Genomic DNA, 27,942 nt, shown 5'->3' with positions numbered 1-27,942 from the left:
CAGTTGCGGGTGGTCTCTGAGGAGGAAGAGTCGTCCTCCCACTCTGCACCCACACCCACTGCCGCGCCTCTCCGCCTCTCTCCAAACGCCGGACACGGGCCAGATGGCTATTCAGCAGCCATTTGCTCAATGTGATCAGTAAGCAGCTTGTTTTGCTCTGCAACGCAAAGAGAAAATGAGATTGTGAGGCCACGGTTTATCGTTCTGATCAGATGAAAGGAGAGGGGCGGTGGTACGCGCGTGTGGGGCAGATGCAGTGGGGGGCAGATGCAGTCCTAAGGGTTCTGGGGGCTCTTTAAATAAATCAAGGCAGTGACACAACTAGCAAGGTACCAGCATTTTTGTTTTTTATTTGGTTTAGAAACTACTGGATGGGGAGTTTCCCCAAGTGAGTCTTGAACTGTAAACAAACCAACGGTACAAACGGCTAGATTGGGAGCTGGTGTGAAGTGGCATCTCTCCACTGTAATCGCCCTGAGCTACATTAATTGACCCCGGCTGGGTCTCCAACCCCATTGAAATTAACGGCATGGTGCCCATTTGCACCAGCTGGCGATCTGGCCCTATTTACTCCAATGAAGCTGCAGCAGTTCACACCAGCAGGGAATCTGGGACCATTAACTTCACTGGCACTTTAGCAATTGACCCCATCTGGGGGTCTGGCCCCATTGACTCCAATGGCGCTGCACTCTGAATCTGACCCACCCTGTACATTAAGAAACATGCCAGGCATTTCAGACAGCGTCAGTGAAAATATGGTGAAATAGTCTGAGTTTGCCAGAGATTAGGAGGAGCCAGTGCTCTTTGCCCAGGATACCCACAGTATTTAACAGATACGCCCTCTATTCCGCCATTGCAATTTGATTCTCCTGGCATGCGCCTGTCGCTGGGAATGGAAGCCAGCTTGGAAGTCAATTACTTCCCCACCAGCCATGTTCCCCTCCCTCCAGCGCACAGCCCCCGCGCCTGCCCTACCTTCATCCAGGTTGCCGATCACGGCCTGCTTCTTCAGGAAGTCGTTGCAGAGCTTCTTGCTCAGGCCGAACGCCAACATGTTGTGAGTGAAGGTGCTGGGGAAGAGGAGAGACGCATGGCACGGGCACTGCCGAGAGTCACCGCGGAGCCCCCGGCCCTTCTCTCATGAGAAACCCAGGCTGGACCACACCACTCCCCCCTCCCACTTCACTAACTAGCCAGTAGGGCCGGGCCTAACCGCAGCGCTCGGCTCTGGTGCGCCCCAAAAGGCAGCGGTGTTGGGATCGGGTCTCCCTTACAGTTCGGGGGTTGGAACAGGCGTCGGGAGTGTGTGTGTTGGGCATACCCCGCCCTTCCCGTATTGCTACATGGGGCAGGGGTCCTGGTCTGGAACAGGTGAAGCCCCCTGCTCTAGAGTTCAGCGTACACCCCTGGTGGCTGCAAAGAGCCTCTCACCTTCCCCACCAATCTGGGGGTGTCTGTTGAACTCTCCCCCTTCCTCCCACCCGCTGCAGCCATCAAGGTAACCCCATTTCAGCCCCCACCTGACAAGCGTGACAAGGGCAAAGGGGAAGGTTCTTCCAATCCCAGTCCGAGCCATGGGCGAGAGGAACTTAGTGGATTTCTTCCTATCAAGGCGGGAGAATCCTTGTGTTTACTCTTAGGAGGGGGTAGGCATGAGGAAGAGGGGCTGGAAAACCCTGGACACTAGAATGCTGGTTCTGAGAATCTTTATATAGATTAAAAAAACCACTACAGCATTTTCCATGAATGGACAATCTCAATACAGGAGTGACAGCATTTCCAGGACAGCGTTCGGCTCCACCACCAAAGCTGTTTAATCAAGGAAGGAAATGCCAATGGCCCAACAACCCCTCCGCTTTGGTGTCAGTCTGTTCGTCCCCTCAGACAGACTGAATTTCTGTCCTTCATTATCAGAGAGAGACCCGACCCAAAGCCCTAAATCTGAATGCTCGGGCCCCGATCCAAGCTTCACAGCTCTGTCCCCATCTCTTTTTATTGAGATTTTGGCCATGACGACAACGGACAGGCTCCTCCTGGCCACCCAGACGCAGGCGTTATCAGTCAATTAGCGCTTGCCTTACCCAAGCTGCCCAAAAGTGATGTTCTCGTTAAACCGTAGGCTGTCGTCACGCTCCTCCTGGGTCATGTGACACCACTTCTCCCTGCAACCACAGGAACAGATCTTGTAGCAGGAAGTCCCCGTGCAGCCTCCCCTCCCCACCCTCACATCCATCCAAACCCTGCTGGCTGCCGAGACCCAGCAGCAGGCTTGTAGGAACTGTGGAGCTGATGAAGAACATATCAAGGCAGCCTGGAGGAGATCACAGGTGCAGAACACCTGCCTCCATGCCCTGCTCGCTCTCTTCTGGGCAAACGGCTGAGCCGTCCCTAGGCTGGAGCTGGCAAACACTGTAGGCATTTCCTGCAGTGGTGAGGGAAATCTGCAGTGTCTTGCTTTATTGTACACGAAAACGAGTCCCTACGCCGATGACAAAAGGGTGAGCTTGACAGCAGGGACACATCAGCATGTGCCTTCCACACGCAGCTCTGAAATCTGCCTTTAATGCCAGTTACTGGGGGTGGGTGCTGGGGGTTCACCGTCTGGAAGCAGCAGTCCCTGAAAGCAGTAGCATGAAGGTAAAGTATTCACCCACGTCTCAGGCCCAGTTTACATATCAGCCTGCGCTAGTTTAACTAATGGGGATGGAGGGACTTAATGGATTTATTTAAATGAGTGTAACATCTGTGTTTAGGCCTGGTCGGCTTCTAAAAATTAGATCCACCCAGCTACATCGCTCGGGGCTGTGAAAAATTTCACGTCCTGTGCGTCAAAGCTAGTTTGCCTTAACCCCCACTGCTGACGCAGCTGGGTCGATGGAGCTCCCACCTCTCGCGGAGGGAAAAAACGCTACCGTGGACGTAGGAAGGGTCTATACTCTAGCGGCACAGCTCCCGTGCCATGGCTGTGCTGCTGTGGCACAGACATGGGCTTAGACCAGGACTCAGTCAAGGTTCACCCCACCTCCTAAAAAATAAGATGCAGAGAGATCTGGACTCCTGGATAACAAAAAACCAAGGGAAAAGGCGTTGGTTATGCCTCTTTTTCCATGGGCTGCAGTCACATGACTCAGGCAACTACCTTAATTACTATGCTGCGCTCCAGATTACGCTGCATGGCATGTCACACTGGGCCATTGTGAGCGAGGTCCGACAGGCAATCATCACATAGAAGGGAGCTGACGAATCAATGGAGTTTGATTCAAGGGAGTTTGAAATGAGACAACAGTCCTCCCCTTGAGGATTACGGAGGGCTCAGTACGCAATGCTAGCCATGTAGCCTGCATTCTCCGAGGAATATTTTGAGCTAGATGATACGGTCTCAACTTGCCTCCGGAGGTCTAGCACGGTCACTGAAGTTTATTGCCACTGCAACTTCACTTTCAAAATGGTAAACCTTGAAAACAGGATCTACGTTTGTTGAATTCCCATTTGGGGGAACTGACAAAGCCTTGAAATAATTAATACTCTGAAGTGCAAGCGCCATGGCAGATGATACCCAACAGCACCGGCGGATCAGCACCTTTTGGACTGTATTTTGAGCTCTTTACCCAACAAGTCTGCATCCACTCCCTCCTCTCATTAGTGAGGAGCACTGAGAAAAAACGAGTGGATTGACAGATGCAATCACCTAGAATACACACAGCATTTGTGTTCTTGTGGAGCATTTCATTATCAGTGAACACTACATTATTCCCAGGAGCTAGATGCATGTTTGACCATGAAACTAAATCAGCCTATTGTATTTCGGTCATAGCCAGCACCTTTTTTGTATGCTCCCTCTCACATATTGCCCATGAAAGGTTACTGTGTGCATTCAAAACTAAAACAGGAGGAGATTGTGGGGCTCCCCATACAGATGTTTTACTAGGGGGTCTTTCACAAAGCCACTATCATGCCAGGACACAAGTCATTCTAGGTATGTTCATTACACTCATTTAATACATGCACATGGGGAAGACTAGAGGTCAGGGTTTTAGACAGCCCTCTACTGAACAGAAATCCGGTGGGGGGTTATGTACAAGGTTCAGAAGAGGATAAAGAAAAGGGAAGGAAAAAGGAACAGGAAGAAGAAATAACAGAGAATAAAAGGAACAGCACACAAACTTCCACTGCATGTTTAACTCGCCTGCACCTAACTGGAGTTGGAGGTGCTGCTTCAACTGGAAATAGATGGTGGCACTAGGGTATCTTTTCAGCAAATTCCATAGTGGAACCCTAACTAGAACAAGTGTTAATTCCTGCTGGGATTGGTGAATAGCCGTAGTTATCTCGTGTAGGGCCCAATCCAGCAAGCCCTTCCTCGTATGTTCAGTTTTTGTTAGATAGCTTTGCAAGATTGGACCTAGCAACTGCAAGGGATTTAGCTGCTTCAGTGGAGTTTGTGGGGCCAAATTCTGTGCCATACTAGAAAGTTTAGGTGTACGTTTAAAAGCACAAAGTCTGTCAGGATCAGGTTCACTATAGCAACCAATATATGCACTAAATCTGAAGGCTGCCAAGGCGGGGAAAGAAAATCAGCAAGGTGCTTTAAACGCTGGAAGCAGAACTTTACAGATCTCACTGTCCCAGAGGAAGCGTATTTAGGTTTTTCTGCTCTCTTCGTATATTCTTGCTGAGAGAAAACAAGATCAAAGTGACCAAGGGAGATTCATGATGCTTCTAGGTCTGTTATTCAGAAATAATGTGTTTGAAAAGGAAAAAAAATGTGTCTCTACTTAAATACCTGGATCTTTATACTGGCATAAAAGGCCACTGTAAGATCGATTTGTTTCTTCACTTAATCCCTATTAGAAGGGCATGTGGATTAAAGCTTTAACTATTATTTACAATGTACTAGGGAAAGGATATTTCTGCAAAATGAGCTTCTAAAATTCTAGCTCCTCAGCAGGGCAATGCACCAGCAAGCTCAGGATGTTGGACGACAGAGAACTCCAGGTTTGAGCAGGTACAGGTCCAATTCTGGTCAGCAGTGTGATTTGTGATGCACGAGGGTTGAAATTCACCCCCCTCTGCATGCAGAGGAGCTGTACAAGGCCCTTGCATCAATTAAGTCCCATTTAGTCTAGGCCCCGTGCACAAGTAAATTTCACACCAGGCAACTAATTGAGCAGTGCTCTGCTTACACAAAGTGAGTCCATTTCCTTCCCTAACAGACATTAGCTGCGCTTTCAAGAACTTATCTGTGAGCTCCAAACAGTCCTTTTTTCAGGTAGGCTTTTTTTGTTGTCACTTAAAATGATTTGTTCCAGGATCAGACATCAAGATCTAAAAAATTTTTTTTTTTAAATCAAAGAATCTTTCCCCAGCCCCAAATTCCAGTCTGTTCTCGACTCTGATCCCCAGTAGATCGTTTCTTGAACTTGTAAAGCTCAAGAACATAACTCTCAATGCAACCTGCTAGCTTCCCCCCATGGGCACTGTGTTGTTGTTTTTTTTAAACATAAGCCACGATTTAAAGAAAAATAAATAAATAAGAAGGCAAGATTTCAAACCAGCAAAACATCTTCACAACCTCAAAGCAACAGCGGCGTTGGAAACGCACTAAGGCAGGGGATTGAATATACCTTGATTCAGCACTGCACAGGAGTCAGGAACTGAACGCGAAAAAAGCAATGCTCACCAGACCACACCACTTCACAGAGTCAGTAGCAAAGGAAAAAATAAAATAAGGAAGAGAGGATAGAATGACATTCCCCCTGTATGCTAGGAGACTCAGTTTGTGTCCAAAAACTGCCCACGAAACTGGAGCATCGCACAGCTGCCAGTGTGTGAAGTGGCACAAGAGAACAGAAGTACAAGCCATCAACTGCTCTATCCATCATGGAGCTAGTTCATTACCGAGAGACCTCCATGCAGCGGCCTGTGATTAAGTTTTGTTTTAAAATCCACCAGATGGAAGGATTATGGATAGAATTGCTTCCAGTTTTCTTCTAGTCTCACCGATAGCACCGTCCCCGTTTCCCGCCGGTGGAGCCAGATCTGAATTTGTGCCCATTTCTCGTTTGAGCAGGTGGCATTCCTGAGCCCAACCTGCATCCGAGACATTTGACCACGGTGGCAAAGTTTGGACCTGAAGTGAGTCAATGCTACTGTAAAAATGCAACAAAGTAATGCGGACAGACACACCTCTTTTCCTCTTCCTCTCCAGTGTTCCCTCTGGAGTGGCAGCAGAAACAGGGTCAACAAAGGTTACATGTTAAAGATCATGCAAGATATATGGATGGAGAAAAAGAGAAGAACAGATGAAAGAAAGAAAGTCATTATAGGCAGAGAGAAGAAAAAAGGATTTGTGTTATTTTTCTTTCCCCCTTGCAGGAAAATCGCCTTCCCAGTGATCTCAACTCTTCTCCTGTTCTTCCAAAGCAATTACCAAGTATGAAACCAAACATTTCTACTACACGCCCCCAGCCACCCTGGGGAAGGACTTTAGGCAGTTGTTGCTTTAGGGATTTTCCTCCTGCAGAGGGCTGCGAAGTGAGAGATACAAACCCAGCTCGGTGAGAAAAGGCGTTCACAAAAGCAGACTATCTCCTGGAGGCCTTTAAGAAAAGGAAGGACAGGGGAAGGTGTCTCACTGCAGGGACCTAGCGTGTCTTTCTAGCCTGGTCAGAGGGGGTCAGTGACTGCTGGGCACACTCAATGACTGCGTCTCAGGAGCAGGTGAACAGTTCAATGGGAAGCTCCCATCTATAAAGCAGGGTTGGAGTCTAACACCAAAAGAGACCAGTCTCTGGACAGAAGATGAGTTTCTCTTCACCTTTAACCTCCGAGGGCCAAACGCCAAGGTCCTTAACTCAGAAACTCCCATCAGCTTCAACGAGAGTCTGCCGCGGGGTACGTCTACACTTGGAGCTGGAGGCGTGATTCCCGGATGAGTGAAGCTGCAGCAGCACGAGCTGCGGGATGAGCTAGCCGGCTTGAGTATGTACCATGGGTCTCTGACGGGCATGTACTTGCAGTGGCTAACCCGTCCCGCTGCTCACACTGCCATGGCTACCTTCTATTTTTAGCATGGTAGCTTGGTGAGAGCTAGCGTGTGTTTATCTCCTCAAGCTGAGAACTGCAACCTCAGCTCCATGTATAGACATACCTCAGTCAGGACTTCAGTGTAGGCCAAACCCTAGCGAGTAACCAGGAGACCAGAACCCATTCTAAACCAATGCTGAGAAAATGAACGACATCAGGATAGCGGCTTCTCTTTGCCGAGCCAAACCCTAACCGAGGCACTGAAACTGTCGCTACCAAGGAATGCAATGGACTAGTTTAAGCCCTTTTCATGCTATGCACTGGAGACCATACAAGGAGCTATACAATATGGTGAGAGACTTGGTCTGAGCACTGGACTGGGAGCCAGGAGCTTGCAGGTTCTAACCCCGTCCCCGACACACTCACTTCCCTCCGTCTCAGTCACCCCATCTGTACCACGGGGATGAGAATGCTTGCCTGCCTCCCAGGGAGCTGCAAAGATTAATGTTTGTAAAATGCTTTGAGAATGAAGAGCCCAAGGTGTTATAAAATGAACCTCGTGGTGCCTACAGAAATGCAGCTATGATCTTTAAAGCACAGAGATCTTTAGAAACAGACCCCCACACCACAGTCCATGCCAGAAGGGCTGTAAATCCGGAAGGGGTTTACATCTGCATATGACTTTTGCATGAAGCCCCTCTGTAGCTCTGGGGAAAAGGATAGAAGGCCAAGGCCTGCTTTGATTGCTCAGATTCAATACTCCATCACCATTATATGAAAGGAAGCTGCAGCATCAGTGTCACCCTTAAATACGTACATGCTCCTGCATTAATGATCACAGCTGGAAGACACTGCAGGTTCCTAGAACTGGTATTCATCACTGGTTGCTATGATAAGAAGCTGCTGGTGAATCTCTTCTTGTGCCATTTGCAGGTATGAACCCAATTTTCATCTCATTCCTCTCTATGAAGCAGTGAGCGCCATGTCTGCATGCCACCTTACCTTGCACCCACATGGAGCAGGCAGAGCTGGAACCAAGCCTGTTGCTTCGCCCCCTGATTTCTAACTTAAAAGGATTTGCAGTGGTTTTATTTTATTTGCAGAGACTGTGCCATCCCTGACTGAAGGGCTGTGATCAGCAGATCTGGCTGTCTCAGAGCTCTGCCAGGACCAAGGTGTCTCAGCAGTTTGCATGCTAAATTTTGGAAACTGTGGCCATGTGCAATGTGATCCTGGCAACCACTTGTTTTTGCAAGGCGTTTATCAGCCAACTGCACATCTGCAGCATGTTCACGATCAACTACAGCAGTGCCTGGACAGAGAATGGGATCCAATTTAGGAACACACAATATTCTTTTCCAAGACAAGAAACTCACGTGCAATGCTCAGACTGCTGCATGTCTGCCGAGTTCACCTGTTGGTGGGGGTGGATATAAAATGGATTCTTTTCTTTTCGAAAAGAAGAAAACCCAGCTTGTCAGCTTTTATATTTTAACTATATTCATTGATTCATAGATTTTTAAGGCCAGACAGGACCATTTGATCACCTAGCCTGATCTGCGCATATTGCAGGCTATTCAATTTCACCCAGTTACACTTCTGTTCAACCGAACAACTTGCATTTGGCTTAAGTTTACCCTCTGGAAAGGTTTCCACTTTCACTGGAAGACACCCAGAGATGCAGTAATCATCACTTCCCTTGGTAGTTTGTTCCCATGGTAAATCTGTTAAAAATTTGTGCCTAATTTCCATTTTGAATTGGTCAGGCTGCAGCGTCCAGCCATTAGGCCTTTCTCTACTGGATTAAAAAGCCCTTTGGCACCCAGGAAGGCATTTATACACTGTAATCAAGTCATCTCTCAATCTTCTTTGTGATCAGCTAGACAGACTGATCTCTAAGGCCTGGTCTACACTAACCCCCAACTTCGAACTAAGGTACGCAACTTCAGTTACGTGAATAACGTAGCTGAAGTCGACATACCTTAGTTCGAACTTACCGCGGTTCAGACGCGGTCCACACGCGGCAGGCAGGCTCCCCGTCGACTCCGCGGTACTCCTCTCGCCGAGCTGGAGTACCGCAGTCGACGGCGAGCGCTTCCGGGATCGATTTATCGCGTCCAGACCAGACGCGATAAATCGAACCCGGAACTTCGATTCCCAGCCGCCGAACTAGCGGCTGGGTGTAGACATACCCTCAGTCTTACTGCAAGGCATTTTCTTCAGCCGTTGATTCTTTATGAGACTGTTTTCTGCACCGTCTCCAATTTTTTCAACATCCTTTTTAAAATGCAATCATGACTGTGTGCAGCATTCCAGTATCGGTCTCATCAGTGCCAGATAGAGAGATCAAATCACATCCCCACAGCTACTCTCGACTCCCGTTTATACACCCATGGATAGCAGCAGCCCTTTTTGCCAGAGCACTGGAAACTCATGTTCAGTTGCTTATCCACTCTGACCCAGAAATCCTTTTCTGAGTCACTGCTTTCCGGGATACGTTCCCCCATTCCGCAGGTCTGGCCTGTATCCCTTGTTCCTAGACTATGCATTTGGCTGTATTAACACACATTTTGTTTGAATGGGCCCAGTTTACCGACTGATCCAGATCTCTCTGTATAACTGCCTTCTCCTCATCCGTATTGATCACTCTGCCAATCTTTCTGTCATCTGCACATTTTATCAGCAGTGATTTGATATTTACTGCTAGATCGTTGATAAAAATATGGAATAGTTTCAAGCCTAGTACCGCTGCCTGAGGAACCCCATTAGAAACACACCTTCTCAATGAGTCCTCACTGACAGCTGGTTTATGAGATCTGTCAGTCAGTTCTTAATCTATTTCATATGTGCTCCATTGTTATTGCATAGTGCTAATTTATTAATCATAATATCATGTAGTACTACATCAAACGCCTTACAAAAGCCTAAATGTATTATTATCTACGCGGTTATCTTTATCAACCAAACTTGTAATCTCATCAAAGAATGAAATCAGGTTTGTTTGACAAGATCTATTTCCCATGAAATCATGCTGACTGGCATTAATTATATTCCTATATTTTAATTCAATTCCATATCAACTTTTACATTATTTTGTCCCGGACTGATACCAGGTTAATTGGCCTGACCTGGGTCTTCGTGCTTGCCCTTTTTGAATACGGATACGACATTAGCATTCTCTCCATCTTTTGGAATTTCCCTGATATTACAGTGTTTATTAAAAATCTAACATCATCAACAGGCCAGAAATCTCCTCAGCCAACTCTTTTAGGACTCTTGGGTGAAGTTATCTGGACCTGCCGATTGAAATATGTTTATGACTATGAGATGATGTTTAGCATCCTCCTCAGTCACTAATGGAGCGGAAATAACTTTATCCTGTCTGTCTGATTTGGGAATTTTCTTTTGATTACTGTCATCAGACTTATCTTGAAGTTTTCAGTGACAAAACTACTGCTCATAACTATAACCATGGGGTATGTTTACAGCATACCAAAGCTGCTTATGTCAGACACCACGTTCACCAGGGGATCTCAGCCCCCAGGAGATGTGGGTAACACTAGAAGGTTCCTTACAGCAAAGTTTTGGTAGCAGAGTTTAGCAAAGCATTTGCGGAGCAGTGAGAATGAAGAGCTGGGTCTCCCAAATGGTGACTAAGTTAATTCCAATAGGGGGATGACCTCTCTACCGGGGGCAAATTAACAAGGACTGCAGAGAAGCGACCGCTTTTAAAAAAAACTATGGGGACAAATTAGGACGACCAAGCACAGCAGAGAAGAGTTTCCAAGGAGGTTTAGACTCAAGATTCAATCTATTACCTCTGGATTCCTGTCTACAAACAAGAATGAGTGTCAAATGCACCTCTGGTGTAAGCAGGTGTAATGCATTCCCATCGAGTACCGCACCTGCATACTTCAGGGCTCAGTTTTGGCTTGAGTACTAGAAAAAGGGCCTTCACGCTATCACTTATGTCTTGAACAGTCTCTAACTGATACCACAGACCAGGCAAAGTCATTCTTGCCTTATCCCGAGTCGGCAATTTACCCTGCTTTCACATACCCCGATGGAGTCTCTGAATGATGCCCTAGCCCGTGCTAGAAAGCACACATCCCTGCATAGCTGCTGAAACCCTGGAGACCCTTCGTCAGAGCTGCGTGTATGGGGAGGGAGATGGAAGTGTTAACAGAACGCTACAAAGCTGTAGCAGGAATTGGCCCAGTCTGAGGCTTAATGATGCCACAAAAAGCCTTGGTGCAATACATACCAAGAGTGCAACTTATATCCCTCCCCACAACAGCCAAACCAGAAGGGCGGCAAGGGCAGACTTGTGTATGTGTGTGTGTCTAGGTACCAGTGACAGCACACATGGAAACACCCCACAGTACCCAGGCACTGACTGACTGGGAGCAGAGTTTATGGCCCACCTCCCAGTTACCTTCTGACTAAGGTCAGGCGTCCATTTCTTAACATTTGACTTCTACAGCAGACTGAGCCCTCCATCCCTCAGGAAGGGGAAACACTTCGCAAACTACACGTGTGCACCAGAGAAATGCACGCAGCTCTGGGGTGGGCACAGCATACTGCATGTGCCAGTAGGGGCCATTCAGGCTAAGACAGTAGGACAAACCATTCCTCTCCCATGAATTAGCATCCTGCCTGTGGGGCGTGGCCACAGGGGGCTAAGGTTTCACCCCCACTGAGCATAGCACTGACTGTACACGTGCCATGGAAGGATGAGGAGCTGAAACAAGATTTGAAACTGCAGTTCCAGGGGGAATCTTGGAATTTCCAGCCTGAGGCTTAGATTCCCGAGCGCCTGCCTCCTCCCCCGCAGCCAGCACGCACCTGACTCTACCATGGCCAATCACCCGCTGGGTGCCAGGTCTGAATGAAGGGATATTGATACGGAAGGGTTCAAACCAGCGCAGAATGTTACTCTGAGTCTAGAGGGCTTCCCCTGGCCTTCCTTGGAGCTGCTAAAACAAACCACAGCGATGCTTTCTGTGGATTTAGGGCTGTCCTTTCATTAAAGCTAAAAGGTAAGCCACTGAACCGGATATTTTTACAGTGTCCCAAAGCGAGTTGCAGGACGCTACTCATTTTAAATCTGCTCTCCCAGCGCTGATTGATATTTTCATTCAACAAGCTGTGCCCAGGCTCACATTATGCAGCTGGCCTTTCCTACCTTCCCAACGGTGCCACATGAGACACTGCAGCTTTTCAAAAGCTCGGCAATATTTGCAATATCCTGGCCACAGCTGAGAAAACGTATTTATTACAAATATGTTTTGTTTTTGCAGACAAGGAAAATCAGCCATCCGGTTAGCTCAGAAAGGCATTCTCATCACAGAGCAGCTGCCAAAGGCACATGACCGTGCGAGACATTTGCTCCTGCTAATTTCATGCTTCATAAATGTAAGTTGTATTAATGTTCAGTAGGATCGTTCATTGGTTTGTGTTTAAAAAATACTGAAAACATGCCAGTCTTTTCCGGTCCATCAGGGCACTTCATATCTGCTAAGTAGCTGAGTCCTAGACTTTGGCATTTTTCAACCACAGGTCTCAAAGCACTCTACAAAGGTAAGGAAGCATTGTCCCCGTTTCACAGGTATGGAAACTGTGGCAAAGAGCGGATTCGCCCAAGGTCACACACTGAGTCAGTGGAAGAGCAGGAACAGAAGCCAGGTCTCCTGACTCCCAATCCAGTGCCTTCTTTCTTAAAGGGACACTGTCAGGTTAAAAACAATTTCTTTTAAAGTAAGTGACCCACCCTCTGTTATAAGCAACATTTCAGAATACTAAGTCAGAGAGCATTTTAAAACCCAAATTGATTCCTCACCACTTATGAAGCTTATTTCAACATTTAATTCAGTAACTTGAAAGGTCAATTTCACTTCTCTTTTGAGTCCATCTAATTTCTGCTCCTCCTCTCCCTGTACCATGCTGCTGCCGCCGCCCTTTCACAACACTACAGAGGATTTTGCAATCCTAGCAATGAAACCTCCCATATAATTTTATCATTTCCCTGAAAGGTCTCTATTAACACAGCTCTCGTAAGACTTGCATTTAAAAAAATAAATAAAACTGACAAAAAACCCCTACTAGATTTTGGACCCAAGCTCTGCGACTGTGTCCCTTTAAAAGCAACTAAAAACAAGAAAATCTTTGAGATCCCAAATCCTCAACAAGATAAATGTCTAGACTTAAATGACACGTGTATCTATATTCAAAAAGAACACTGGAAAATGTATTCTTTCCTTTGCTTAGCTGCCTAGACCCAAGTTCAGGGTTCTACTTCCATAGCAGCCCCGTAATCAAACACACAAGGCAGAGCATTTCCCTGCAATCTGCTTCTGTTTCGGTAGATCAGGTCAATAGCGGCAGGGCCAAAGCAGGACTTTGGGTTCAGGTCTTGGCAGGTAGGTAAAAGGAGACTCATCATCATCTATTTGCTATGCAAATGTAGCTATTTTGGAGAGATGATTTCAGTGGATTTCTCCTGCCCCAAAGGCACACGGCCTCTATAACATCGATGGGAACTGCACAGCTGAACCCCTCTAAGCCTATGGTAACCAAGCCCCTCAATGTTATTTGATCACAACGTTCTGTGATCGAATAGAAGCTGCCTTAGATGCTCCCCTATGAAATTGCAACCTCTGAGAAGCGCTGATCCCCACCCCTGCAAGTTCTAATGGCCGGGGCTGCACTGCAAGGACCAGCCCTTTCCAACAGCTACTATGCAATAGAGGCAGCCTCACTATGCACTGTACCCAATGCAGAGAAAGGGCCTTCAGAAAGAACGCCTGGAGGAGGGGACAGGCTCCTTTTACCGTACTCCTCCCCCATAACGCTCCACCTGGGATTCCAAGCTCCTCGGACCTTCATCCAGTTAGTTCTAGCATTAGCCATGGCAATTGCCTTAGCTGTTTAAATCCTGCTGCACTGCGATCAGCTGGGCGGATTTCTCAGCAAACAGCTGCAGCGGGAAGGGTCTAACCTGTCATCTCCACTGTTGGTGGGGCTGAGGAGTTTGAGTGTGAAACATGGGCTGTTTTCCCCCTGCCTTCCAGCCCTCCCTTGCCAAGGGCAGCCAGGATTTCATGTTCACACCCTACCTGGTGGTGGGAGATCTCTTCCTCCTCTCGCAATGGACAGCATCGAAAAAGGCTGCGTTCCAAAATCTCAGGGTGTGCCTGCAAAACAGGGAGAAGGTATTGGAGACGGCGCGTTGCACGGGAGAGCACGGCCGCCACCCCAGCAGCACCTCCGAGCGAGTGCGGGGCACTTGTGCACGTACACGGGGTCCTGCCAAAGTGCCCTCCCCACAGATCCAGCCTTTGGCTTCTATGCACACAGCATGCAGCAAAGAGAAGTCAGCTTTACTGAGCTGTTAATTCCTGGTTTTGGGGGGTTTTGATCAGTGGCTGCGTTGACAGATCTCATCATTTTGGGGGCGGGCAGGGGGAAGGCAGAGTCAACTCTGCATGTGCAAAGAGTAGAATACTTGGATCAGGCACATGGCTGAGTTATGGGGAACGGCAGCACGTCACTCGGCCAGCATGGCAGGACCAGCTCTGGGCACTGTTCTCTGAGTAGCTCAGGGCCTGGGTTCCCCCATATACTGCTGGTGCTGTGCAAGTGGATGCTAATGCCAGCTGACTCAGAGGTACCAGGCACAGCTGGTCACCGGGGGCTGCAGCTGAAGGTGGATAACCAGTCTTTACCAGATAGGCTGCTGCTTCAGGTGCATATATAAATAGATCTTCTCTCCCTTCTTCTCCTCTTCCTCCTCCTCGGGGCTGTACAAGGAAACTGTCGGGAAGCAGAGTTGCACACCAAGGCTGTGAGGAGGCTGATCTGTACGAACACAAACTTAGCACTACTCAGCTACTCACCCCACCCCCCAAGCAGTCACCCCGAGGTATCGAGGAAAAAAATCAACTCAGACCATCCCTAATGGGGGGAGAGAAAAGCAGCCCTGCTTTGTTTTTCCTCCTCATGGCTGCTGCTTGAGCTAAAGGAGCTGGTCCATTAGCTCAGAGGCAGTAGCCGACACAAACCTCTATACAGGGAAGGGGGACAACACAACAACACAAAGCACCACACCACGTGTGTGCAGGTTACATTCAGCATCCAAGGGATGCTGCTATGGAACGGGAGATGCTACTGCTCTGAACAATGGATTGGAAAAACGTCCTCTGGTTTCACTGCAGCTTCCGTAAGTGCCCCTGCAAACCACACTGAGAAGTTGTCAGTCATTCCCCATGGCAATTTCACTCTCCCGGTCACTTTACATGACGCTGGCTATGCCGGGGCATTTCACACCGTGTCAGCCCCCTGAACCCCACCCTAAGGTCCTGGGGATCCCTTTGCTAAAGCCATTGATTTGCGGCCGCGCTGCTTACCTGTCTTCTGCAGCTTCTCCTTTGGTTTGTCTTCCCCTTCCCTACAGCAAAGAAACCGTGCCAGTCAGCTCCTCCCTCTCAGAAACAGCAGCCAGCTCCCTCTCCTATCAGCCCACATAATTAAGCCATTCAGCCTGCTGGCATCCACCTCCCCCATCACAGCCATTGGGGCGAGACGCAGTGGTGAGACACAAGAGGCTGACCTAGGTGCTAGCCATGGCCAACGTACATGGGAGCCCTTGGGAGAGTTTCACCCAATAACTTCATGCCCACGCAGACTATTTCCCCATAATGTCTCCGGTGCTTTGCAGCCACACTTTCCTCTCAGAAGTGGGCAAGCATATTATCCCCATTCTGCAGCTAGGGAAACCAAGGCACAGGGAGGCTGGCTGATTTGCCCAAGGTCACCCAGGAAGTGCAATCCAGCTCTCCCAACTTCTGGTCCCATGACTAACCATTAGAGAACATTCCAGCTCTGGAATCACCACCCTTGCAGAGTTGGGGCGCTCAGTCAGAAAGCCCCTGGAAGGTTGTTACCCTTCTCTCTGCATTGGGCGTTCTCACACTTTCTCACTGAGGAAGCCACATCTAAACGGAGAGGGTGTCTTGGGGACACCTGCACGCCCATTTGTGATCACACGGGCCACCTTCCCTCCGCTCCCATTGGTGGTCAAACATCGCCTCCCTGGCGTTTAGTGCATTTGTAGTTTAATGAACTTTACAGGCTGGAAATGAGGCGCAGCAACCAGCGGCACGTGGCCTGCAAAAACTCTTCCGCACACCGGCACGTTCTCTCTGGGCTGCTGATGGTCCACAGAGCAGTTTGGGAACCACTGCTCTACGCCCAAAGAAATCCATCTCCGGAGACCACCTGTCTCAGCACAGATAGGGACAGACACGTAGGCCTCGCTAGGAAGCCCACGTAATGCTAAGAGCTACAACTGGAGAGCCTGAATTAGCTCTCAGATCTAGGGGCCTTGTGCTGGATGGAATCATACCTATCCATGTGTCTGTCTCACGCTCTAGTGACTGCAGAGCTGGGTGCACGTGCTATAGGGGGGATAAAGCCCTGACAGGTAACGGAGGTCCTCCTTTAACCACCTGAGTAGAGGCACCTGCTTTCAGAGCAGGACGTCGCCTGTTCTATCCCAGATAGCACGCGCTGAGGGATGAAGGGCACAGCCCGTTTGTCTAGCCCACAGCACACATCCCCTAACAGGGCGTCAGAGCACTGCTGGAGCAATACTCACTCGCTTTTCTTGCCCGTGGGTCCCTTGAGCTTGGTTTCCAGCCCCCCGAAGAAGCCTTTCACATTCTCAGTCTTCGCTGACGTGTTCTTCAAGAGTCGCTCGGCAATGTCTTTCTTCTCAGCCAGCCAGCTGTTTGCCGACTTCAGGTACGAGTCGATGCTCCCCATGGGCTTCTCCTTAGCCTCTGAGGGCAACGCCTGGGCTTTACCTAGAAGAGAAACAGGAGGTTTCTAGAAATGGCTCTTTTAAGGGATCCCAGGATAACTAAATCTAGGCTGCTCCCTACTGCAAAGGCGGCTGCACGGCTTTAGCTACAAGCGCCTCAAGTACTTACTCCTAAAAAGGTTACAAAGACACCAGGTTTTAGCCACATGGAGACTAAACCAACACCACAAGGCTTTACAAGGCAAATCCCCTGTGTCAGCATCTCCGTCTCTCCAGGATGCATCCTTCGCTTTAAAGCCAACAGCGTGTGCATGATGGCCAGCATCTCCTGAACCAACAGGTGGTGCAAGACAGACTGCTGAGGGGTTTGGCATCCTCATAGCTAGAGAGCAGAGAGATTCTCTTGGCTGCTGCAAGAACAGTCAGAGGGGGAACAGTCACTCGGGACGTCACTGGTCTGAGATCTAGAGCAGTGGCTCTCAACCATTCCAGACGACTGTGCCCCTTTCAGGAGTCTGATTTGTCTTGCGGACCCCCAAGTTCCACCTCACTTAAAAACTTGGGCTTCAGCTTCAGCCCTGAGTGGTGGGGCTCGGGCTTTGGCTTTCTGCCCTGGGCCCCAGCGAGTCTAACACAGGACCTGGCGACCCCATTCAAACCAACTCGCCCACAGTTTGAGAACTGCTGATATAGTATATAGAGCAGTATAAACAAGTCATTGTATGAAATTTCAGTTTGCTTTGACTTCACTAGTGCTTTTTAGGTAGCCTGTTGTAAAACTAGGCAAATATCTAGGTGAGTTGATGTGCCCCCTGGAAGACCTCTGCGTACCCCTGGTTGAGAACCACTGTTGTAGAGGAAAGCAACAGAGAGTCCTGTTGCTTTTTACAGATCCAGACTAACACGGCTACCCCTCTGATACTGTTCTAGAGGAACACTCTTTCCAGCAACCGACCGGATATTTTATGAATGCCATTTCCCCTCTCCACCGCATTCACCAAGTCCCTCACTCTCCAGCCCCCACATTGCTCAGGGTCTCCCATTAGGCTACCCATCTATTTCCTTTAGTCCTTTGGGACCAACTAATCACCGCCTCACTGTGCTACGAGGCCGCATCAGCCCATCTCCACTCTCTGACTCCCCAAGACAGTTTAATAGTATTCCCTAGCTGGCAGCGTGACAGGAACGGCAATTCAGAGAAACTCAGCAATTAAAAGAAGCTGGCCCCAGTCATAGGGGGGGGGGGGGGGGGGCGCGGAAGCTGTCACTGGACATTGATTTCTTATTTGAAAAGCTCCAAGCTCAGCAGAATCAGAGGAGCCCGGGTTCCTAACAGGGGGAATCTTTGAGCCTCACGAGTCTGTTTTAACCTGAGCTCACAAACTTTGAAATGAAGTAAACTCAATCACGCAGCACTGCCATGACCCCCTCACGCTGTGCTGAGCTGATAACACGGGCCTTAGAATGGGTGCATTTCCTGGCCGAGAACACAGGAACAGGGACCCTCTAATAATAAAGGAGAGATGCTTAGAACAGCCGGATTCCCCTTCTACTGCAGCTAGAGAAAGCATGCGCCGCAGACCCAGGTTTCAATATTTATCTATCATGGCTCCCATCGTCCCAATAGCCAAGCACTACTGTAATAGCCAGCTGACATCTCTTCTGTTGAATGGACAAGGACACACCAGAGTTTGTCCCCCCTTGGGCATTTGTGGTAAGACATTGAGCACCAAGGGGTTCAAAGCAGCCGTGAGCTGCCAGACGACGACATCTGGAGCACCCGCGATACACTGAGAAACACGCTCCCCTCTCTCTGCATATACATAACTCACAGTAGCATTAATGACAATCATGCACAGGAAGAGGGAAGAACCCTCAATGCCATAACAACGCCAGGCTCCCAAACACTGCTCAGCTCATGCCGGACATTAGTTCCAGCGACTGCGATACCGATTCCACCTCCGCACTGGGCATTTGGTGCGGGAGCAGCACCCGCAGCCAGAGGAACATGGACAAGGAGCGAGAGAAGCGAGGAAGCTCCTGTTTTTTAAAATGGACACAATTTTCTGTTGAAAATGGCTCCTACGGCTGAAGAGTTCCCGGTTTAAAAGTGCGTTGGATTTAGACCAAGATTTTCAGAAGTGACTAGTGATTACGGGTGCCTCCGTTTCTGGGCATCCAACCAGAGACCCAGGAAGGAGGCCTGATTTTAAGGTGGTCCTGAGGCCCCCCCCCGCTCTGAAAAATCAAGCCGCTGAAGTCTCTCAAATTGGCGCCCCACAAATCACTAGTTAATTTTGAAAACTTTGAGCTTTAGTTTTTTAAACTTTGGTTAGAAAATTCAGCCCCCCGCAGATACCATTCTCAGTGACTGCCTCCCAATCTCAAATCAAGAGCATGTTTCTGCTTGGGATTAGGGACGTCATCCTAGAGCCAGCTGTGCCCCTCCGAGTGAACACACGTCTGTTCTAACAACCCACCCTCACACTTATTCTGAGTCGTTTCAACACCCCTGCTCCTTCAGCCAATACGAGAAAGGCACCCGTGCGCACAAGCTGCTTACCGATGTGATAGTAAGTGAAACACATGGTCATTAGATTTTTGGCAGGACCAAAGTCATCCAGCTGGTGACACCTGAAATGGGTCAGGAAGAGACACAAGGAATTAGCAGCCACACCTACAGCAGCATAGCAGAACTGGTAGATACCCAGAGGTACCAGATGTTTTGGTACCAGGCCACCTCCTCCATAGTGTCAGCTTAACCATACTCACCCTCCAGGTACTGTAGATCCCATTTGGGAAATGTCAGACTTCCCGCATCCCAACTGCTCAGAGCCCCATCCACCCCAGCATTACCGTCTCTAAATCCACCTACCTACCCAGGAGCAGCCCCCCCATGATGCTTTACACTAAACCAGACACTCCGCTTCCAAGCAGCACTGTGCATTCACACTGGAGATGCTGCCAATTGACACGTGGCCCTCAAAGCAATTTTGGTGCAATGCAGCTGGCTCAAAAGGTGCTTCCAGAGACATTGCTCTGCGGTTCAACTGGGGACAGGCAGCTATTCAGTTAGCACCGGTTGCTGGCTTTCTACTTAGCTGAGGCTGGTCTCCCGGAATTAGGTGGCGTGAAAGCAAAGCGTCCCTCTGATGGCTCGGTGAGTAGATTACAAGGGGGCTCAGTTGTGAAAAAGGAAATAAATCCTGCTTTGATATCTGCCATTACTTACTCGAACAGCACCACCGCGAAGGACTGCACCAGCCGATAGAAAGTCTGCTCCGAGACGCACTTGGAGTTACAACGCTGCAAAGACAAACAAAGCCGACACATGCCAGCGTTAGCACCGTTTCCTCTCCATTGCCACTGAGAGCGCAAGCTCCGAAGACCTGACGTGAGTGCTCCCAGAGAATTCCCCACAGTGGGGCTGGGCCACTGGATGCTGGTTTGACCGTGTGGAATTTTACCTGGGAGCTGGGAGAGGTTTTGATGAGTTATTTTGATTTTTTTTTCAATGAAACTGACGGCTTCTAACATTCCGCAGCCCAGTGATTGATACAGTTGCATTTTTAATGCAATTCAATACATGCATCCCTTTGCCCCCAGCTCTCCCCACTGAGATGAGGCATGGTCTCCAAACACACCACTCTGCTGTTCTAACAGACGTCCAGGAGACCCATCCTCCTGCCAGGCACCCTCAACTGCTTTGACACAGAGTAGTTAGCATCAGGCAGCTGTTATCCCCTGCTCACCTGAGCACTGACGTATCTTGCAAACCACTCCCTGCCTTTTCCGTTCTCTCCGCTGCACAGCTCCCCAAACTTGGCCTTCTCTTCCTGGTCCAGGTCCTCCCTGGAATGGACAAGAAATCAAACACTTTAAATTCCCCTCCCGCACTGAGCTGCTCAGAAAATCCCTGCAGCCTGTGAAACAAGCGGAGGTATTCGGAGAGCCAGGAGCAGACCGTGGGGGGAAAGAATCCACGAGTTCTATCAAGGACACAATCAATCAAGGACGCAGCTGTATCAGCAGCGCTACATGTACAGGACACATCTGTATTGTCATGCACATACCTGCTGCTCGGCCACTCCATTCTGCTCCTGGTCTTCACTAATAGATGCAGTACGTCTATAGGACGTCTATAGGAGCAGTTTTTTTGTTCAGTGTATCACAAATCACCAAGGGTATGTCTACACTGCAACATGAGCCCAAGTTTACGTCTAATCCCCCTTGAGTCTATGCTGCAATTGCGCTAACTCAGGGCTCCGACACAGAGTCCCAGGACCCTGCAGGGGTGGAGGGTCCAAGCTCAAGTTAAGCCGGGACCCAGGATCTGAGCTCTATTGCTTTGCAGTGTAGATGCAGCCCCGCTTGACTTGGGGGCTAAGGAGTCAGGTGAAGTATCCCATAATTCCATGGGACAGATTCCTTAGTCCTCTCTATCCCAACAATCTGCAATGCACTCTATTGAAAACGGAAGCCATCCCTGCTTTGCGAATGGCAGCAGCTCAGGTCGGCGTTGACCCGTACCCTTCTGATCACCAGTCTGCAAGCATGCTGCCAGAGAGCTGCCTGGGTTTGCAATGGAGAGCGAATCGATCAAGCCTTCTGCAAAAGCGAGCTGCTTCCTGGTAACATACAGGGCAGACAGTAAAGTTTTCCCACAGTGCACCACATTCGGGGGTAAGTGGTAGCTGGGGACTCGGACATTGTTACTTTGATTCAGGTCTGTGCACGTCAGTGTGGACATCAGAGCCCTAGGTTCGAGCACCGATTAGAAAAACATCTTAACATAGGGTTAAAATACGTCGACGTTCAAGCCCAGGGTTCCCTAACACAGGTCAGCTGACTCGAGTCCCACGAACGCTGGGCTTACATTGCAGTGTAGACATACCCGGAGTCACACATTCATCTTGCAGTAACCCCCAGAGATCCCAATTATTGACTTTTGCTAAACACTGTACAAATACATGGTAAAGATACAGTCCCTGCTCCAAAGAGATTACACTGGCAATACGGATTAATGACAAGACACGATCGGGGGATGAATATTTCTCGCCAACGCAGGGAAGAGAGGGATTGTGGGAGTATTACATTTATTGGTCTACCTGCTGAAAGACACCATGACTATTAATATAGCAACATAGGCGGTACGTGGCATTTTACAGGAGTAGCAAGACAAGCTTATGATCCAATAGTCTTGGACAACTCCTAAACCATGTTAAATGGGCATGTCACCCTCCTTAGCCAGGGAAGGGCTGAGAGAGGTACCAGAATTTCTTTACACACCATAAGCAGAGTATAAAGTGCTCTGCGGTGGAAGTAAGAGGCGAGACACCAATACAGCAGCTGAAGCACAGGGAAGAAGCTGTTAATGAAAATCAGGCAGGGGCTAACCAACACCAGCCATGCACAATAGATTCTCTCTGTGTTTGGAGCCGAGATGGCTGCCTGGAAGGGGGGAGTGGGCAAAGCCGCACTGCTTAGTGGGGGAGTGATGCATTTTAATTGGGGCCTCTTCGGCGCATGGTTTCAATTTAGTTTTAAAAACCCCCAAAGCAAACCAAGTCATTGTGGCTGTGAGGAGCCGAGGTTTCTGCTCTGGGTTGGGATGATGCAGCATTGCAGTCCCCAGGCAATAGCACTTGTAAACAAGAGAAACATTACACATCTCAGGGGCTTCTCTAGTGCCAAGAAAGAGTGTTTCTCAGTGAAAAGAATTGCCAGCACGGAGGCAGCCAAGTGGGTTTTCTCCTCTCTCGAGTGCTCAGACTTGCCAGGAACCTTTTGAAAGTGAAACGAGAGCTCTACTCTCAAGAGCTATTCACTCAGCAACTCAATGAGGGCAAAACCTCATCGGAAATAGAAAGGGAGCATCGCAGGGCCAAGGAACATCTGCTCTCCCGGCCTGCGCTCTTCACACACAGTGCCCGGGGAGCACTGACCAGCACTGCAGGAGTCAACTGGTTTGTAAGATGAAAGTGCGATGGAAGCTCACCATTGCCAAGTGCTACCTACCTAGAGAGTTTTAGCAGGACTGTAGCAGGGTGTGGCAGGGCCCCCTTGGCTTCTGCCTCTGCTAGGTTCACAAAGTCACTCGAAGATCCTGGGTTTAGTAACCACTAGTGCATTTTATTCTCAGGCTTGTTCCCACACCGTTTCACAACATACAAGTAACCCTTCACCAGCTGCAGGCAGGAGGGAGGGGAGAGCTACCTCCCAGCTTCATTCCCTGCCTTTTCCCTTTCCTCCTGCTCTCCTCTGGCTTCCTTCCCCTCAGGCTTTTATGCAGCCCCAGGCTAATTAGGTAGCAGCTGTCTCCGCTTCCCCAATTAGGGCCAGGTTATCTCCAGCCCACTCTAATTTGTTCGCCTAACGAGGAGTGGGCGAGACAGAGGGCTGAATCTGCAACCCTTTGCCCAGCACCCGGTCACAAGGACTCAACCCTTCCCTAGCTCCCATCACTCTTAAATTTTGTCTACACTACCGAAGTGAGCTGGGCGTGCCAGATGCAGCCTCAAGCTTTGGCTAAACACAAGGGGGTCAATGTCCCTCGCTGCTAGACAGCTTCCTGGGCACGGTTACAGCACTGCTTGCTGCAATGGGCTTGAGCCCCTCAACACCAGCAAGACAATCATATTCAACCCGGCCCGAGTTGGAGCTTATATTCCCCAGGCATATGCACTCCCAGGAGCTCCTGGGTATTGGGGAAATGAAAAAAGATTCACGACATCAATACAGGTCTGTCGCATCTTACGCTGGGGTTACGTTCTGCAGTCAGCACGCAAAGTGAAAATCGAGTATAGTCAAAATTACATTGAGTGTAATGGTGGGTGGAATTGCCCACACTACAGGTACAGTATTAAAATTGTTGTTTTTCTCTTTTTTGTTTTTGTAGACCGCGTAAACTGAAATTGCACATGTTAAATGCGCGTAAGATATGACAGACCTGTACTAAAAATTCTGGTCAGTTTCCATTTGAGACACAGAGAGAGAGAGAGAGAGAGAGACAGACAGACACACAGTTCTCAGCTTGGATCTGGGATGTCTCTGCAGGGAGAGAGAGGTCATATCTTTTATTGGACAAACTTCTGTTGGTGAAAGAGACAAGCTTCCGAGCTCCAAAGAGCTCTTCTTCAGGTCTGGGAAAGGTAGCCCTAGCATCACAGTTAATACAAGGTGGAACAGATTGGTTAGGACAAGTAGTTCACACATTGTCAGAGACCATTCAAAGTGCAGTGGCTCTGCAGTCACGGGACTAAACAAAAAAAAGGGGGGGGGGGGCGCAGATAAGTGGGTTATAGATTGTTGTCATAAGCCATAAACCCAGTGTCTTTTTAGGACCATGATTTTTAGTGTCGAGCAAAGCAGGTTTTCTTTGAGGACAAGGACTGAGAGGTCAGACATGGAGTGATCGCTTTCTGGAAAGTGCTCACCCACAGGTGATAATGTTTTTGTCTTTTATCATTTTTTGTTGTGAGAGGTCATTCAAGTGTGTAGTTGATTGTTTGGCTTCACCCACATAAATGTTATTGGGGCATTTAGTCCACTGGATGAGGTCCCCTACATGTGACAGGCATGCGCAGGACCCAGGAATCTCGAAAGGTGTTTTGTGGGTGGGCACGCGCTCTGTATCTGACCTCACTGTCCTCGTCCCCAAAGGAAACCTGCACAACATCTTCAAAAGATGAGCCTGGGAGCTTAAGTAACTTTGCTAGGACCTAAAATTGGATAACAGGTAGAAAGTTTTTCCTGTTTGGATAGTTAAGCTCTGGAATGGGCTTACAAGGGAGGCTGCGGAATCCCTGTCATTGGAGGTCTTTAAGAACAGGTTGGACAAACACCTGTCAGCAATGGTTTAGGTCCTGCCTCAGGGCAGGGGGCTGGACTAGCCCTCTCAAAATCCCTTCCAGCCCCACGTTTCTAGGATGAGAGTCTGGATGGCATCTCCTGCACCAGCGGGCCTGAAGAAAGCTCCAATCCCCACTAACTCTGATCACTCTGGGACATTTGGCTCTTACAAAAAGAACTCGACTGTTTCGGCAGTTGAAGTGCTCCAGCCACTGCTTCTAATGCTGACCAGTATTGTCCTCCTGCCATCTTGAATCTGCCCCCAGTCTGTCTGTTGCATCCATCTGCTCTCTCTTGTCTTAAGCTACGTCTACACTAGCCCTTTTGTCAGTACAATGTATGTCGTTCAGGAGTGTGAAAAAACACCCCACGCCGGCGTGGACAGGGCTACGTCGGGGAGTGGTTTAATTATGCCGACAGGAGAGCTCTCCCCGGTCGGCAAAGAGCGGCTACACGAGAGACCTTACAGCGGCGCAGGTGCATCGGGACAGCTGTGCCGCTGTAAGGTCTCTAGTGTAGACAGTGCCTTTTTGTCCTGTGTTTGTACAGCACCTAACACAATGGGGCCTGGTCTAGGATTGGGGCTGCTAGACACTACAGTAATGCAAACAAATAATAAACTGCTCCTTTCAGCCACTTCATCACCTATCACGTTCTGGCAGAATCAGATAGAAGGGACAGGCCTCTGTGACCCCCTACAATCTGGACCCCCACATGCCCTGTCCCATCTACCTTTCAGGATTTATCTGCACTGAACACGACCTCCCCAGCCCAGAGGGACTCAGGAAGCGGGCCAGTTTCTCCTGTGCAATTGACACGATGGAGGAGGCTCCATCTGCCACCCCTCTGACTCTTCCCGGCAGCTCCAATCCCCTGTCCAAGGAGCGCTTTGTCTCAGACAACCCCTAGCTGTGCTCTGAATCCTTCCAGCTCTACAGCAACTACTCACTCTCCCTTCCAGCCTGCATCCAGCTCCGCGGTTCAGCAAAGCCGCTTTGGCAGTCTCATGTTACCGCGCCCCCCCCCACCCAGCACAATCCCCAGGTGCGGTAACCTCCCAGTTGGACTGCTTTATGGCCGTGCTGACAGGTGGCCCTGTTCCCTTTCCCTGCTTCGTGCTGCTCTTTTGCTCTCAAGACGAAGGAAGGAGCCACCGATTTCCAGCGCAGAAATTCCCCAGCAACGACTGAATCACTCCGAGCCAAACTATCAGCTCTGCCTATTGCTTCCCACCAGACAATCTGCTCAATCACACTGGATGCACTGAACCGGGATATTACACAGACCGAAACAAGTAAGCTTTGCTGTCGGGATCAAAGGGCCCGAGGCATCCGTTGCTGACAAACAGCAAACAGACCCCCGTGTGCATTGGATCCCCTGACATTACGATTAGCGAGGAGGTCTGCATCAGAGCTTGGGCAGCGCAGAGATGTGCAGCAGGGCGAGAATGGAGCGGGGGACACGGTCCCGCCGCCTCCAGACACAGCCCCATTGTGACTAGATGCAGAAAGCTCTCCCTGCTCCTCTCTGCCGACCCCCCTCACTCCCGGATCCTACACCAGGCTAGGCAGAGTGATCGAATCTGGCAGCCGGGCCTGAGTCGGTAAGTCAGCACCGCAGGCAGGCAATCAGAAGGGGACGTGCCGTTCCAGGCATCGCAGTCTGAGGAAGAGCCGCACGCAGGGGACATGCTCGATGTCTCAGCGGCTCCAGTGTATGGCAAGACACGATGTCAAAGGCCATTTCCCTGCAGCCACCCAAATCCAGGTACTTAGCACAGCTCCACTGGCCAAGAGCCTTCCTCTGCTAGACAGCTCTGTGCTACAGTGGCAGGTATAGGGGCTGCCTAGAGAGCGGTTAGACCAGACAGGTCAATTCTACCTCTCCTTTCCTGGGTACATGCAACACAGCCACATGCATATAGGGCTGGAGCGGGACCACATGCACAGGCAGTGCCCGAATTCGGACATGCTCCTAGAGCGGATGCCCCATACCACTCCCCGGCTGTCACCCCCCGACTCGTTCATTATCTCGCTTCATAACCCAATCTCTGCTTTAGACAGGAGGAATGGAGTACTGGGAAGCATGCATGAGGGCATGCACCCCTAGGCTGCGGATCACAGAAAAAGGCCAGCTGCCGAGCCCCTGAGCAGCCCAGCACGTGAGGGCAAAGAGGGGAAACAATAAGTCTGGTTAATTTCAGTCCTGTTGGAAGGAGGAGGGGAACTTGCAGAACCTGATCTCCCTCTGCATGGCTACCACCCTCTCCATCGGAGGATCTCCAAGCCCTTTACAAGCATGAGTGAATTTAGTCTCAACCTCTCATCCCCACTCATGAGATAAGGAAATATCCCATTTTACAGAACGACAAAACTGAGGTACAGAAAAGGAAAGGAACTTGCCCAAGGTCACAGAGTGAGTCAGTGGCAGAAGCAGAAGTAAGAGTTGATCCTGACCTCTTGAATCCCAGTCTCTAGTTCCTCTAACACTGTGTGGAGGGGAAAATCTACATTTGCCAAATGCAGAAGGGGGAAGAATTTAAGCTTAGAAAAAGGGCAAACAGAGAAAAGTCATGCCAGTGGAAGTTACTCAGCAGCGTGCTCTGGAGGAGGGGGCAGCTTCATTATTCCCCACTCCTTCCCAGCATGCACCTCTGCACAGGACAATCCCCACCGGGCCTGGCTCAGTCAACCCCGTCCTATCCCAGCATGCACCTCTGCACAGAGCAACCCCCACTGTGCCTGGCTCACTCACCCCCCACTGAAGATCTTCTCCACGTACTGCCTCATGAACTCCCGGCGCTCCACCATCACCTCGTCCTTGGCTGACTCCGTGCTCTGGTTGGACGAGAAGGACTCATTGGACGAGGAGCGACGGTAGTTGTTCCAGCTGTGATGGCTGGGCGAATCCCCCATGTCGTTCTCACTATCGGCCGACTCCGTGGTGTCGCTCTCCTCTCCTACAGCCTCTGGATCCCCCAGGTCCGCCAGTAACCCATTGCCGCTGGAGGGTTGAGGGGGCGAGGGAGGGGACTCAGCGGGGACAGAGGCAGGGGGCTCGGAATCAAAGTCAATGAGGTTCCCCACCGGCACGTCGGTGGCCTCCATGGCTCATAGAGCGGGCGTGCAGGGGCAGGTACCAGGGCAGGAGGCCGCTTTGGTGTGACTCGATTTCCCTTTCGCCTGTCAGTGAGATTTCAAGGCCATCTGCAGCTCGGTGTGTCAAAGACGCTCCTAGGATAAGCC

At 49.7% G+C, this 27,942-nt stretch overlaps 1 protein-coding gene across 2 annotated transcripts; it reads right to left on the bottom strand.

Moving 5' to 3' along the window:
- Positions 1-84: 84 nt before the first annotated feature.
- Positions 85-27,942, bottom strand: KIAA0513 (KIAA0513 ortholog). 2 transcript variants are annotated; one of them, XM_065416753.1, is made up of 12 exons: positions 27,452-27,942; positions 20,599-20,698; positions 20,079-20,152; positions 19,410-19,480; positions 16,682-16,889; positions 15,432-15,472; positions 14,751-14,838; positions 14,142-14,219; positions 6,187-6,216; positions 2,082-2,162; positions 976-1,070; positions 85-157 (listed from the first exon to the last, which is right to left on the bottom strand). In XM_065416753.1, the coding sequence occupies exons 1-12, from the start codon at positions 27,802-27,804 to the stop codon at positions 108-110; spliced, it is 1,269 nt and encodes a 422-aa protein (XP_065272825.1). In that variant the 5' UTR covers positions 27,805-27,942; the 3' UTR covers positions 85-107. The 2 variants fall into 2 exon arrangements, with proteins under 2 accessions (XP_065272825.1, XP_065272826.1); XM_065416754.1 differs by lacking the exon at positions 6,187-6,216.

Source organism: Emys orbicularis, chromosome 14 (genome assembly GCF_028017835.1).
Source record: "Emys orbicularis isolate rEmyOrb1 chromosome 14, rEmyOrb1.hap1, whole genome shotgun sequence".
NCBI classification, from domain to species: Eukaryota; Metazoa; Chordata; order Testudines; family Emydidae; genus Emys; species Emys orbicularis.
The sequence above is the reverse complement of the archived record's forward strand: the minus strand, read 5'-3'. Positions and strand labels throughout refer to the sequence as shown.